Below are 13,944 nucleotides of genomic sequence, written 5' to 3'. Positions count from 1 at the left end.
CATTTACAGTCCTCACTTTCTCCTACCTCTGGCATATTGCTTTATTTCAATATTTTAAACTAATCTTTTCCCATCGAGTAAATAATAAATGGTAAATCGAATACCTTTAGAAAAGCTGCAATTCCATGTTATATTGCAGTATGATTTACAATATGGATTGTCCTCTCTAAAAATACCATTTGTTCCTGAAAGTTATGAATTTAAGTGAAAATACTGAGGTGAAGTGTTAAGTGGGATTGGATTAACTAAGGGCTCGCTTAACAATGAAAAAAAATCATTGGTGCCTGAGAGAGGGGATTAGCTGCTGAACTCCAAAGTTGCCAGTGTCCCCTGGGCTCGGTTAGAGGGTGCTTTCTTTCTCAGAATTATCCTTTCCCTTGCTGGCTTATAGGGGCTGCTCTGTTATGTTTGGACATGCCTTGGGAATGATAACACCCTCTGAAGTGATGGTTTTGGGTAGCAGTTGCATTATAGCCAGGGTGCATTTGGAGGGTTTGGTGGACTGGGAGGGTAAGGGTATAGAGAAAACATTGGCATAATTTAGTGCAATCAATCTGGTAACATACATTATATATTGCAATTGTAATGCAAAGTGTGAGATTCATGTGTACATTATTTCTGTTGATTTAGTGATGTATGGGCTTTCAGTCTGTCTGAAGGTGTTTATTTCTGTTGGCATGGAGTTTTATTTTTAAATAGTCTTTTTGAGAGATAATTGTAGGAGGCTATCAGGAATTTTTTTTACATTGGGAGGTTTTACAAGTGCACACAGTAACAATGTGTGTTACAAGCTTAGTGATTGATTTTTTTTTGAAGAAACATTCATATCTTGGAGGTAAAAGAAACTCTTTAGTTTTTGTCCACTGAAGAGTTGGCTGAAGCTGAATGTGTAAAATAGTTGCTCCTAAGCAAAGAAGGTAGTTTAAGAATGTTGAAGTCAGAAGTGTTTGGTTACAATCCTGAAGAAGTTATTTGAAGCTGAGAGTCTAAATTCATTTGTATAAAGGCTTCAGGGAAAGATTATCACAGTCTCAAGACGGGGAGTTGAGGCCACAATTAAAATATACCCTATAGATGACCCAGAAAATAAATAACACCATCTTATTCCCCTACAAAACACTGCACCAGGTTAAATTAGTAGCTATTGCTTATATTTTAAGTAATCAAGAGACTTATCTCCAAAAACATATAATCAAGAAAGAACCCACGTACTCATTAATACAGCCTTTCTCTTGGACTGACTTAAAACAACAATTAACTTATCTGATTCGGTGTTGTGAACTTCGCCCAAACTGGTTCCTCCAAGATTAGTTGTGAAATTCACTGTTTGTTAATTTTCCCAGATGCACTCCGATGTCCAGCGACACATTAATTCAAAACCAGCAAAGGCAGTAACCGTGCAGGTACTCCCCTCCCCACACCCCCCCTCTCTATTTCTCTCTCTCTCTGTCTCTCTCTCTCTCTATCTCTTGCACTGTCCTCACCATGTGCTTCCTTTGTCTGTTCTTCTCCCTTTTAAAACTGCTGTTGTTTTGACTTTTTGTTTTCAAAGTTCCAAAACAATGCAACAGCATATAAAACAGTAATTGCTGCTACTGGAATTCAAGGAAATCACCTCCAGCACCTAAAATACCTCAAAAAAAAAGGAGCAGCTCTTACAGCCAGAAATTTTTCCCGACCTCCATCTTGGATGGTAAGGTCCTAGGGAGTGTTGCTGAACAGAGCGACCTTGGAGTGCAGGTTCATAGCTTCTTGAAAGTGGAGTAGCAGGTAGATAGGATAGTGAAGAAGGTGTTTAGTATGCTTTCCTTTATTGGTCAGAGTATTGAGTACAGGAGTTGGGAGGTCATGTTGCGGCTGTACAGGACATTGGTTAGGCCATTGTTGGAATATTGTGTGCAATTCTGGTCTCCTTCCTATCGGAAAGATGTTGTGAAACTTGAAAGGGTTGAGAAAAGATTTACAAGGATGTTGCCAGGGTTGGATGATTTGAGCTATAGGGAGAGGCTGAACAGGAGTCGGAGCTTGAGGGGTGACCTTAAAGAGGTTTTAGATTACATTACAGTGTGGAAACAGGCCCTTCGACCCAACAAGTCCACACCGACCCGCCGAAGCGAAACCAACCCATACCCCTACATTTACCCCTTACCTAACACTATGGGCAATTTAGTATGGCCAATTCACCTGACCCTGCACATCTTTGGACTGTGGGAGGAAACCGGAGCACCCGGAGGAAACCCACGCAGACACGGGGAGAATGTGCAAACTCCACACAGTCAGTCGCCTGAGGCAGGAATTAAACCCAGTTCTCAGGCGCTGTGAGGCAGCAGTGCTAACCACTGTGCCACCGTGCCGCCGTTAACAAAATTATGAGCGGCATGAATAGGATAAATAGACAAAGTCCTTTCCCTAGGGTCGAGGAGTCCAGAACTAGAGGGCACTGGTTTAGGGTGAGAGGGGAAAGATATGAAAGAGACCTAAGGGGCAACTTTTTCACACAGAGGGTGGTACATGTATGGAATGAGCTGCCAGAAGATGTGGTGGAGGCTGGTATAATTGCAACATTTAAGAGGCATTTGGATGGGTATATGAATAGGAAGGGTTTGGAGGGACATGGGCTGGATGCTGGCATGTGGGACGAGATTGGGACTAGATTGAGTTGGGATATCTGGTCGGCATGGACGGGTTGGACCGAAGGGTCTGTTAACATGCTGTACATCTCTTTGACTATGAAAAAGAAAACGGAATTATCTCTGGAACTATACAGGAGTGTTTTTTTTTTAGATTTATGTGTTTGTATTTTATATCATGTTTCAAATCATTAAATGTGTTACCTGTGAATAGTTTTTTTTTGTGAAGTTGTAGTAAAGTTGTTTTATTGTTGAACTCAAAACTGCAGCATTGCATGTTTGTATTTCAGTGAGAAATAACCTTGTTAGAATCTTTTGTTTTTGTTTTATCAAGACCTATTTTGATCTGGGATCTGACTTCTCCAGGGATAACATCATCTGATATCATAATATTGTTAAGCATGTTGTATTGCTTCTCTCAACATTCAATATTTGTGGTCCTAATAACTTAGCAATTTTAAGACTGCCTGTGTTTATGAATATTCAAAATGCAGTTGATAGACATTGATTAAAATACTGTGACTAATCATATCGAAAGGTTTCATATTCATAAGATGATTTGCTTGCGAACAAGTTGTTAATCTGTGCAAGTTAACAAATTTTCCATCATTTAGATCTTGTGGAGTTAAGTTATCTGCCTTGTTTATTTCTCCAATAGGTTGTGGTGGCCCTGGGGCTCCTTATAACAGCAGTCTATTCCTTCATCATCCCCTATGGCAGATCTCATTGCCAGAGTGCAGTCACAGAAGACCAGAGCTGGAGGAGTCCAATAATTAGTCATATCCGTCTTTTTTGTCTACCAATTGCCAAAAAATACAATCTGGAAGGTAAGATAATTGTAATTTTGTAATGATTCCAGTGAGCTAATGAATTTGTGTGGATATAGAGTAAGTTTAAATTTAAATTGGTAAGGACTTTATAATTGTGCCACAACAGTAGTGAAACAAATTTGTACTTGCCTTAGCACCTTGTAGATCTCAACATGGGAGATACACTGTGCAAGTGTAGAAAAACATTACACTTAATTGATCTCACAATATTGACAGCAGTGTACTTCCCAAATTTCAGTTAAACAGGAGAAGAATAAAGAACACAAAGCACTAGAATTGTTTCAAGTTTGAGTAGATTTGTAAAAATTTAAAGCAAACTCGATAATTTCCTGCCCCCACATTTAAGTAATAAGTTTAACTTAACCAGGTAGGTGATTGGTGCTTGTGACAGATTAAAAGAACAAAAAAACTTGATAGTCAGAAGCCGGCTGAAACCCATTGACTTAAGAGTTTAATTTGAGTGCCTTTGATGGTATAGGAAATGCCCAACAAACCTGCAGGTTAGCTATTAACATGAACTGAAAGGTGATAAGTGTATATTTAGCCCTGGAGTACGAACATTTGATTCTTTGACGGTCAGTGTATATATTTGGCAAGCTTTTTGGAACTTGCCTGGCTGAACAAGGCAAAAAGTACAGAGGAGCTCAATGGTGTAATTGATCGGTTGGAAAGCCTATAAATACTGTGATATGACAGTTGATGTTTCATCCAAGTGTCAAAGCCTTTTGCTGTCTCCATTTATTTTACTGCCTTGGAAATACCTTTAAATTTGTTGCTTCTGACTAGGACGTTCCATCTGTTTGCCTTCTCGACAGCCTTGGACCTTGATGAGGAGCAAAAGAGAAAGAATAGAAAGCATTTTTCTTCTGCTCTAAAGCTGGTTCAGGCTTCAACATTCAAACAACCTGTTTTTACTAACTGCTGAATTTGCAGACAGCTGTGAGAAATGAGACAAAAGCCAAGTGGTGTTAGAGGTAGTACGTTAGCGTGGATGGAGAATTTACTAACTAATAGACAGATTTGAGACAAGGGAGGTATAGGATGGCAAATTGTAACTAGTGGAGTTCCACAGAAATCAGCCCTGGAGCCAAAATTATTTCCAATATATGAATGACTTGAATAAGGCAACTGAATGTACTGTCGCCAAATTTTCAGATGATGCAAAAATAAATGGGAAGGCAAGTGCTGAGACAAAAAAAAGGGCTTGCAGAGGGTTTGGACAGGTTGAAGATGTGGGCAGAAACTTGGCAGATGGAATATAATGTGAGAAAATGAGGTTATGCAGAAAGAATAGAGGAGGCTGAATATTATTTGAATCAAAGATTACGGAAAGCTACATACAAGAACCTTTGGTGGTAGGTGGGAGAGTCCTGCGTAAATCACAAAAAACCAGCATCTATGTTCTTCAGGCAATAGGAAAGGCAAATGGAATGTGGCCCTTCATTGCAAAAGGAATAGGGTATAAAAAATAGGGAAACCTTGTGAAAACTGTATAAGACATTGATCAATTCCAGCTCAAATACTGTGAAGAGTTTTAATCCCTTACCTGAGGAAAGATATATACTGGCATTGAAGGCAATCCAGAGAAGAAGCACTAGATTGATATGTTTGGTTTTGAGGAAAAATTGAGTACATTTGACCTGTACTCATTAGAGTTTAGAAGAATGTTAGGCAATTTTATTGAAGAATAAAAGATAGAAGATTCCTGAGGGACTTGACAGGGTAGATATGAAAGATTGTTTTTTTTTTGTAGGAGAGTCTCGGATCACAGAACATGATCTTTTAGTAAAGTGTTGCCCAATAAGAGCAGATTAAGAGGAATTTATTCACTGAGGATATAGAATTCTTTGCTGCAGTGGACTTGACTGGATTGTCCAGTGCACTCAAGGCCAGATAGATACCATGATTCCTTTAATAATTAAAAATGTATTATGGGTGAATGGAAGGAAAGTGGAGTTGAGGATTGCCGGATAAGCTATGATCTTATTGAATGGTAGAGCAGAGTCAGTGGGCTGCTGCCAGTGTTCCCTCTAAGCCATTCAGTGGCACAGCTGCTCAGGTTCATCCGATATTCCGTGCTATCCAACAACATGCCAGTGCATTGACTTCTTGTTTTGGGAGTCAGAGTCATACAGCATGGAAACAGACCGTTCAATCCAACCATTCCATGCTGAAAATAATCCCAAACTAGACTAGTCCCATTTGCCTGCACCTGGCCCATATCCTACCAAACCTTTCCTATTCATTTACTTATTAAGGTGTCTTTTAAACATTGTAACTGTGCCCCCAAAAAGTAATTCCTCAGGAAGTTCATTCCACACAAGGACCACCCTCTGCAGAAAATTTTGCCCCTCATGTCTTTTTTAAAAATCTCACTTCTCTCACCTTAAAAATGTGCCCCTTACTCTTGGAAATCCCCCATTCTAGCAAAAAGACACCAGCATTAATCCTATCTATACCCCTTATGATTTTATAAACCTCTGAGGTCAACCTTCTATGTTCCAGTGTAAAAGTCCCATCCTATCCAGCCTTTCTTTATAACTCAAACCTTCCATACCTGGTAAATCTCTTCTGAACTCTCTCTCGAGCTGAATAATATCCTTCCTATAACACTAGTGCACACATGGACTTGGAGGACAATACTGAAAAAAGATCATTTAATGGGAATATTGGTTGCTCCCTACTTTCATATGTATAGAATGTAGGGAAATAGATGTGACATCTTGAAAAATGTCCATATTATAGAGGAGGAAGTACTAGATGTCTTGAAACACATAGTGAATTAATCCCCAGGACCTGATCAGGTGTGTTCCAGAACTCTGTGGAAGCTAGGTAAGTGATTGCTGGGCCTCTTACTGAGATATGTGTATCATTGATAGACACAGGTGAGGTGCCGGAAGACTGGAGGTTGGCAAACGTGGTGCCGCTGTTTTAAGAAAGGTGGTAAGGACAAGTCAGGAACTACAGACCAGTGAGCCTGACATCGGTAGTGGGCAAGTTTTTGGAGGGAATCCTGAGGGACAGGATGTGCATGTATTTGGAAAGACAAGAACTGATTAGGGATACTCAACACGGCTTTGTGCATGGGAAATCATGTCTCTCAAACTTGATTGAGTTTTCTTTGAACAAGTAACAAAGAAGATTGATGAGGGCAGAGTGGTAGATGTGATCTGTATGGACTTAAGTAAGGCATGACAAGGTTCCCTATGGGAGACTGGTTAGCAAGGTTAGATCTCATGGAATACAGGGAGAACTAGGCATTTGGATACAAAACTGGCTCAAAGGTAGAAGATACAGGAATGGTGGTGGAGGGTTGCTTTTCAGACAGGAGACCTGTGACCAATGATTTGGATGTGAGCATAAGAAGTACAGTTAATAAGTTTGGAAATGACACCAAAATTGGAGGTGTAGTGGACAGCAAAGGAGGTTACCTCCGATTACAACAGGATCTTGACCAGATGGGCCAATGGGCTGCGAAGTGGCAGGTGGAGTTTAATTCAGATAAATGCGAGGTGCTGCATTTTGGGAAAGCAAATCTTAACTGGACTTATGCACTTAATGATAAGGTCCTAGGGAGTGTTGCTGAACAAAGAGACCTTGGAGTGCAGGTTCATAGCTCATTGAAAGTGGAGTTGCAGGTCGATAGGATAGTGAAGAAGGCATTGGGTATGCTTTTCTTTATTGGTCAGAGTATTGAGTACAGGAGTTGGGAGGTCATGTTGCGGCTGTAAGGGCCTTGGTTAGGCCACTGTTAGAATATTGCATGCAGTTCTGGTCTCCTTCCTATCGGAAAGACGTTGTGAAACTTGAAAGGGTTCAGAAAAGGTTTACAAGGATGTTTCCAGGGTTGGAGGATTTGAGCTATAGGGAGAGGCTGAACAGGCTGGGGCTGTTTTCCCTGGAGTGTCGGAGGCTGAGGGCTGACCTTATAGAGGTTACAAAATTATGAGGGGCATGGATAGGATAAATAGACAAAGTCTTTTCCCTGGAGTGGGGAGCCTAGAGGGCATAGGTTTAGGGTGAGAGGGGAAAGATATAAAAGAGACCTAAGGGGCAACTTTTTCCACACGGGGGGTGGTATGGGTATGGAATGAGCTGCCAAAGGAAGTGGTGGAGGCTGGTACAATTGCAACATTTAAAAGGCATTTGGGTTGGTATATGACTAGGAAGGGTTTGAAGGCATATGAGCCAAGTGCTGGCAGGTGGGACTAAATTGGGTTTGGGTATGTGGTCGGCAAGGATGGGTTGAACTGAAGGGTCTGTTTCCGTGCTATACATCTCTATGATTTATGTCTGAGTTTAGGTTCCTGTTATTTCAGATGCCAAACATAATCCTGTAGACTGAGCTCAACTTTAGAACTGAGCAAACAGTATATCCTTTGTGATTTAATTATTCTTTAAATATGAAGTTATTTATCAAAGGCCCAAGATGGTTGTTGATGAGTATGACTTCTAACTTACTAGCTGCTAATTTGGTGGAGTTGGGGGGCTTTCTGTTGTTTGATTCCATAACAAACAACATAACGTGAACTTAAAGCATCAGTGCCAGTGCATTTAACTTGTGACTTATCAAAATCATTATTGTATGAGCTTAACTATCTGCTTTTGAGGGAATACAACCAGCTGCTTTTATGGTGTGGTTTAGTGCTTTTGTATCTGAGCTTATCCTACTAGTGATGATCTAATACAAGTTTCTGTTTTTATGATATCTGCAGACAAATATTTCTACCACAAGCATAGCCAGTCTGATATAAATTCCTTTTTAGTGCCATGTTTTGGCTTTTGAAATTCAATCCTCATATCTGTAAATAATGCAATATTATTGCACTTGACTAGATTACTCTTCCATGTGATAGCTTCCGAGATTTGACTGTGCCATCTCGACTTCCACTCTCTCAATTGTTGCAACACATTACAAGCAATTAAGTTACAACAAACGTTTTTTAAATTGAACAGCACAAAGCTAGAGTTGAATGTAGGAAAGTACTTTTTTAAAATTTTAAACCATGGTTAACCAATCAAACCACTTACTACTTTCTTCCGAATCCTTTTAATGTTATTAATGTCACCATTGAAAAATATATGGTTCCAAATAACTTTCAAGTACAAACTTTTACACATTTTTTGCCTTCACATAATTATATTTTGTATCTTTTCAATATTTGAACATTCTCATCAAGTTCTTGGGTCTGTAGTATTACAGTTGGAAGTTTGACTCTCAAATTATCATGAACTTCTGTGTACTTTTCTGTTTCTCATATTGAGAATACATGGCCATTACTTACAGATGTCTCATCCTGATTTTTGTTTTTGGTTACAGCCTTCAGTTCTTATGAGACTGCTATCAATTGATATTATGTGTACATCCACTACAACAATGTACTCTTTTGACTTGAAGGAATACAGAAAAGACTGGAAATAATCAACAGATCTCTCCGGTTCTGTGGAGTATCAAGTCTTTGATCTTTTATCAGAACTTTTGACTTTGTGCAACATCATGGAGGATGTGCTAGCTTTAGCCCACTCCAAAACCAGAGCACTTGATCATAGCTGAAACAGTTGTACTATGGAAAATTTTATCATTCACATAGAACATTAACCCAAGGCCCCTCTTTTCCTCTTACTTATTTTAACAATCCTTGGCTTTTTGAGGAGCATTCACCTCCCAATCAGCTGGCTAATATTCTTTTCACAGCCATCAATTTTTTTTTATTTGTCAGATTTTCTTATGAGCATTTAATTATTGTATTAATCTCTGGAACAACAATGCATGTATGTTTAAAGAAAGTTGTTGGGAGGAATGCGATAAATTTGTTTTATAATGCTAACACGTAGATGAAATTTGGTGCATGAAACAAAGGAGTATTTTAGTTGTATTTCATTTTAAAAGTGAATTCTGGGGCAGATATCTGCAAATAATATGCAAAGCGTCTGTTTGGTTCAGGTTTAGCCTTGCTCTTGAGTTTTTGTTTCCACCCTTAATTAACATAACAATCCATTTCAGGTATCCAAGAAAATTAAAAATCTGGTATGTCCCAGTTGAAACAATGCATCTCGCAGGAGTGATGCAGCAACATGCATCTAATTTCAGTACTTTTAGTTTCTAGTGCAGCCATAGGTTGTCTCCTGACTTCAAATTTGGAACGATAATCTGTGGTGAATGATATGTTCTTGTGTTGAAGGGTGATTGTAGCATGGCAGTGGAAAAAGTCTATTTAGCACTTTGAGCCTGATGTGCATAAGGCATTATAAAAAAAAATTCTGACCTTCGTGTTATAATGGAAATTAAAGCTAGACAGAAACTATATATAATACACCACTCCCTTTATGTCTTGCGTCAAAGCTTTCAAGACTGTTGAAGTGACTTCAATCGTTTGACCTCTATAGTTTGGTATCTTCTGGTAGACTTATCTTTGGATGCTGCCTGAATTGCTGTGCTCTTCCAGCACCACTGATCCAGAATTATCTTTTCACTGTCTTCAAGCAACCTGTTCTTTATACTTTGTTTTCACCATGATCTCTGTGGTTTGCAAGGGGTCTAATCTTTGCATCTCACTGAATGAAAATTGCAGGGCATATTGCAATTGAAACAGTTGTTGGAGTCCCATTAAGTAAATAACATATTATATGGAGATATTCTGTAGAGATCATGCATTGATCATTTTCTGCAAGACAATAGAGTAAGTGATCGGAGTTGAAATATGCAGACTTCTGTATGTAAATCTTCTCAATTTTCCCTTTGATTGTTCTAATTCTCTGAGGTGACTATTTTGATCTGTTTAGTGTTGGAAGAGATTTTCTTTTTATTGTTTCTTTGGGGGATGGAGAAGATTGAATCTGTTAGTGCTTATTACATGAAAACTGTTAAATTGTATTAAAGTTTTTGTTTTGTAGTGCTTATGCTGTCTCAAATCTGTATCCTAGGTTTCAAAAAGAGAAACATGTAGTACAAAAGCAGAGGTTACAAGAAGCCTATTCAGATTGTTCATTGTGCTTGTTGAGTATTAGGTGCTTCATATTAGGAAGGATATCATAGTCCTCGAGAGGACGCAGTAAAGAGCAGGAATGAAAAACGTTGAGTAGATTTAATAATGAGGAAACTTTGAAGAAATTGGGCTACATTTTATTAGAATAAAGTTGGAAAGGAGATATAATTGAGATATCAAAATTTAAAGATTTTAATAAAGTAGACCATCATATCAATATGATAGTATTTTAAAACAGTAATTAAACAGTGGTAGTCTCTTTATTTTTAAGTGGTGTATTGGGATGGCATGAAACAGTTGTAGATCACTGAATTCAATGCAACATCTATTAAACCTGCATATGGCATTGTAAACTTATCAATGTTTATTGTTAAAGTTGCAAAGTCCAAAGGTGTGCATGGCAGGTGAATTGCCATGCTAAATTGCACATAGTGTTAGGTGCATTAGTCAGAGGGAAATGGGTCTGGGTAGGTTATTCTTCGGAGGGTCGGTGTGGACTTGTTGGGCCGAAGGGCCTGTTTCCACACTGTCGGGAATGTAATCTAATCAAATCTTGCACATCGTCAGCATAAACCATTGGCGCCCAAAGTAATAGCCTCTGTTGTATGTAAACAGTTTGGATAAGCATTTATTGCCATACCAAAGCCATTTGGTGAGTTGTGAAGCAGTAATTTAGCTCTAATGACCCTAACTAGTTGTGAGGGCAGTTTGACTTTTACATATTACAATGGCTGGAGAATTTCAGTTTTGAAGAGAGATTGGATAGACTGGGGTTATTTTCCAAAAAGCTGCGGGAGTTTGAGAGGGAATAAAATTGAGGAGCATTGGTAAGATCGACAGGAAGACACTCCTTCCCATGATGGAGAGATCATTGACCCAGGGCACAGATTTCAGGTAAGGGACAGCAGGAGATGTGAGGAAAAACATTTTCACCAGATGGTGGTAAGAATTTGGAACTCACCACCTGTAAGAGTGGTAGAAACAGAAACCCAAAGACATAAAAGGCTATTGGCCAAGTGTTGGAACATAGCATTAGAATAGTTAGGTTGTTTCTGACCAGCACATACAAAATGGGCTGAAAAGCCTTTTATTGTGCTGTAGATTGCTATGGCTCTATGATAGAGACATAGAGGTGTACAAGACGGAAATGGATCCTTCAGTCCAACACATCCATGCCAACCTGATATCCTAAGCTAATCTAGTCCCATTTGCCAGCACTTGCACCATATCTCTCTAAACCCTTCCTGTTCAAATACTCATCCAGATGTCTTTTAAATGTTGTAATTTTACCAGCCTCCTTCATTTCCCCTGGCATCGCCCTCTGCATGAAAATGTTGCCCTTTTTAAATTTTTCCCCCTCACCCTGTGCCCTCTAGTTCTAGACTTCCCCCATAATTTCATTAAAATGATTAGTACCTCGGTATCTTCTCCAGGTAGCATCCACTGTTGTCCCATGCTCAATTCCATGGGCTGGGTTTTTGAAGGAGCAGCATTCTCCTGCGGATTTCCACTCTGCCCATTCTTCTTCACAAAACAAGAGTGCTCCACGTTTGGAAGGAGATTCCGATCAGGACTCCTTCAGATTAGTGGAGTCATACTTCCAGTGCATACTGTCAGGGGAAGCCAACCATTCCCCTTTTTAACAGCAGTTAGCTGCAGTACTCTGAACTTTAAAGGTCTAAAATCTCAGAGCCATTTTGATAGCTGCTGTCCGAGGATAAGTACATATGGGAAACAGCAAAAGATAGAAAATAGGGACAGGCATAGGCCATTCAGCCCCTTGAGCCTGCTCTGCCATTCAGTATGGTCATGGCTGATCAATTGACTCTGTACCCTCTTCCCACTTTCTCCCTATACCCTTTGATCCCTTTAGCCCTAAAAAAAGTACTCCTCCTTAAAAACACTTAATTTCCACCAACGACATTCTGCAGCAGAGAACTCCATAAGCTCACCACTCTCTGCATGAATAAATTCTTCTTCATCTTGTCCTAAATAACTTATCCTGTATCCTTAGAATGTGACCCATAGTTCAGTGAGCGTGAAGTTAGTGCTGGCTGAGTAGGATGCCAGATAAATGATGCAGTGTTTAGGGTAGGTTGGTTTGGGTGTGCGAAGGGGTTTGTATCAGCTGTGGGGATGTCAGGCTGCCAGGTCAGGGTCTGGGGGATAGAAGGGTTCTGGGAGAGATGTAGTTGGGATGAGCGAGGTATATGGGGTTTGTTGAATTGTTATTCAGGATTTAGACTATGTACTTAATAGTATCACTTTGTCTAAGTAAGCATTTATTTCATTGGAACCCGCCAAATTCTCTGATTTAAATGGAGACACTTGGAGGATTCCAGGAGCAAAGAAATTGCCTAGTGGAATCTTCAATTTCCTGGGCAGTTTTGGAATCTGGTACAATAGGGATTCTTCAGGTCCCCAGATGTATTTCCTGTCTAACTGGAAAAACTATCATCTACCCATTAGAAAATCCAAGCAAATGTTGTTTTGTTTTTACTGTTGAATTTTTCACAGGGCATAAATTGAAACATGTTGCAAGAGGAGACTGTGTGTATCCACCTCAAGCCAACTCGTGGTCTGCTAACTAGGGGAATAGCAATACCATTAATTTCTGATTTTGTATTTTACAACCTCTCTATATCAAATGAGAATTCCCTGTGTCCTACAATGGCACAACTACTTTATAGCTTGTTTTGTTTTGTTTATTCCGCTCCCACCATTGTAGCACAGTAAAAACAAGGGCTGCAGATGCTAGAAGCCAGATTCTAGATTAGAGTGGTGCTGGAAAAGCACCGCAATTCAGGTAGCATGGTGCCCAGCTCATTCCTTGTCTCCTTACTCTCCTTTCTTCCAGTCATCTGTGCACAGTGAAAATCAGTTTTTACAAAGGAGAACAACTGAAAAAATTGTCTCAAATTTTAGCAATTTTCTTCATTTTGACAACTTATCAAGAAAAGTAATTTTTTTTTAGTATAAATGTAAAATTATCTCTTGTATCCTCTAGGTAATTAATTTGTTTCCAGTCTTTAAAAACAAAAGTGTATTTCAAAGTGACACTTGATCTTTTTAGCAGAACACTCATCTGGCAGTACTCACCAGGCTGAAATATTGGTTAAAAATTGTGTCAACAGGCAAGAATTTAACATGGAGCCAGTTCTTGCTGTACTAACCAGAAATTATGTCCCATAGGAGACTTGGTTTTATTGCCACACATGAGGCAAATGAAAGGGTGTTGTCTATTTTCATTGCTAATGTTTAACATTTGTCTTTTTTAAAAGAAACTTCCCAATGTAGTGCACTTCATCACAGTTTAAACAATCTTAATTTTATTTCCAATCACTGCAGCATTCATCTGCAAAGGAACAAAGAAGATAAGAAAAAGTTGATGTTGCTTGCCTCCGACTCTAATTTATTGCATTATACTTGCATACACACAATTTCACTCTTTGTCTTTCTCACGTTTATTTTCCATGCATGACGCATTCTCTTTTTTTG

General features: G+C 39.2%; 1 protein-coding gene across 1 annotated transcript in view; it reads left to right on the top strand.

Annotated features, from left to right (window-relative positions):
* cunh6orf89 (chromosome unknown C6orf89 homolog) overlaps positions 1-13,944 on the top strand; it is a 40,811-nt gene that overhangs the window by 8,130 nt on the left and 18,737 nt on the right. The window contains exon 2 of the mRNA XM_043716773.2: positions 3,289-3,457. Within this exon, the coding sequence (XP_043572708.1) occupies positions 3,289-3,457 (169 nt within the window). The remainder of the gene's footprint in view (positions 1-3,288; positions 3,458-13,944) is intronic.

The sequence above is a fragment of the Chiloscyllium plagiosum genome, unplaced genomic scaffold (genome assembly GCF_037043375.1).
Source record: "Chiloscyllium plagiosum isolate Xiang-an unplaced genomic scaffold, Cpla_swu_hap1 HiC_scaffold_26, whole genome shotgun sequence".
NCBI lineage: Eukaryota > Metazoa > Chordata > Chondrichthyes > Orectolobiformes > Hemiscylliidae > Chiloscyllium > Chiloscyllium plagiosum.
The sequence above is the reverse complement of the archived record's forward strand: the minus strand, read 5'-3'. Positions and strand labels throughout refer to the sequence as shown.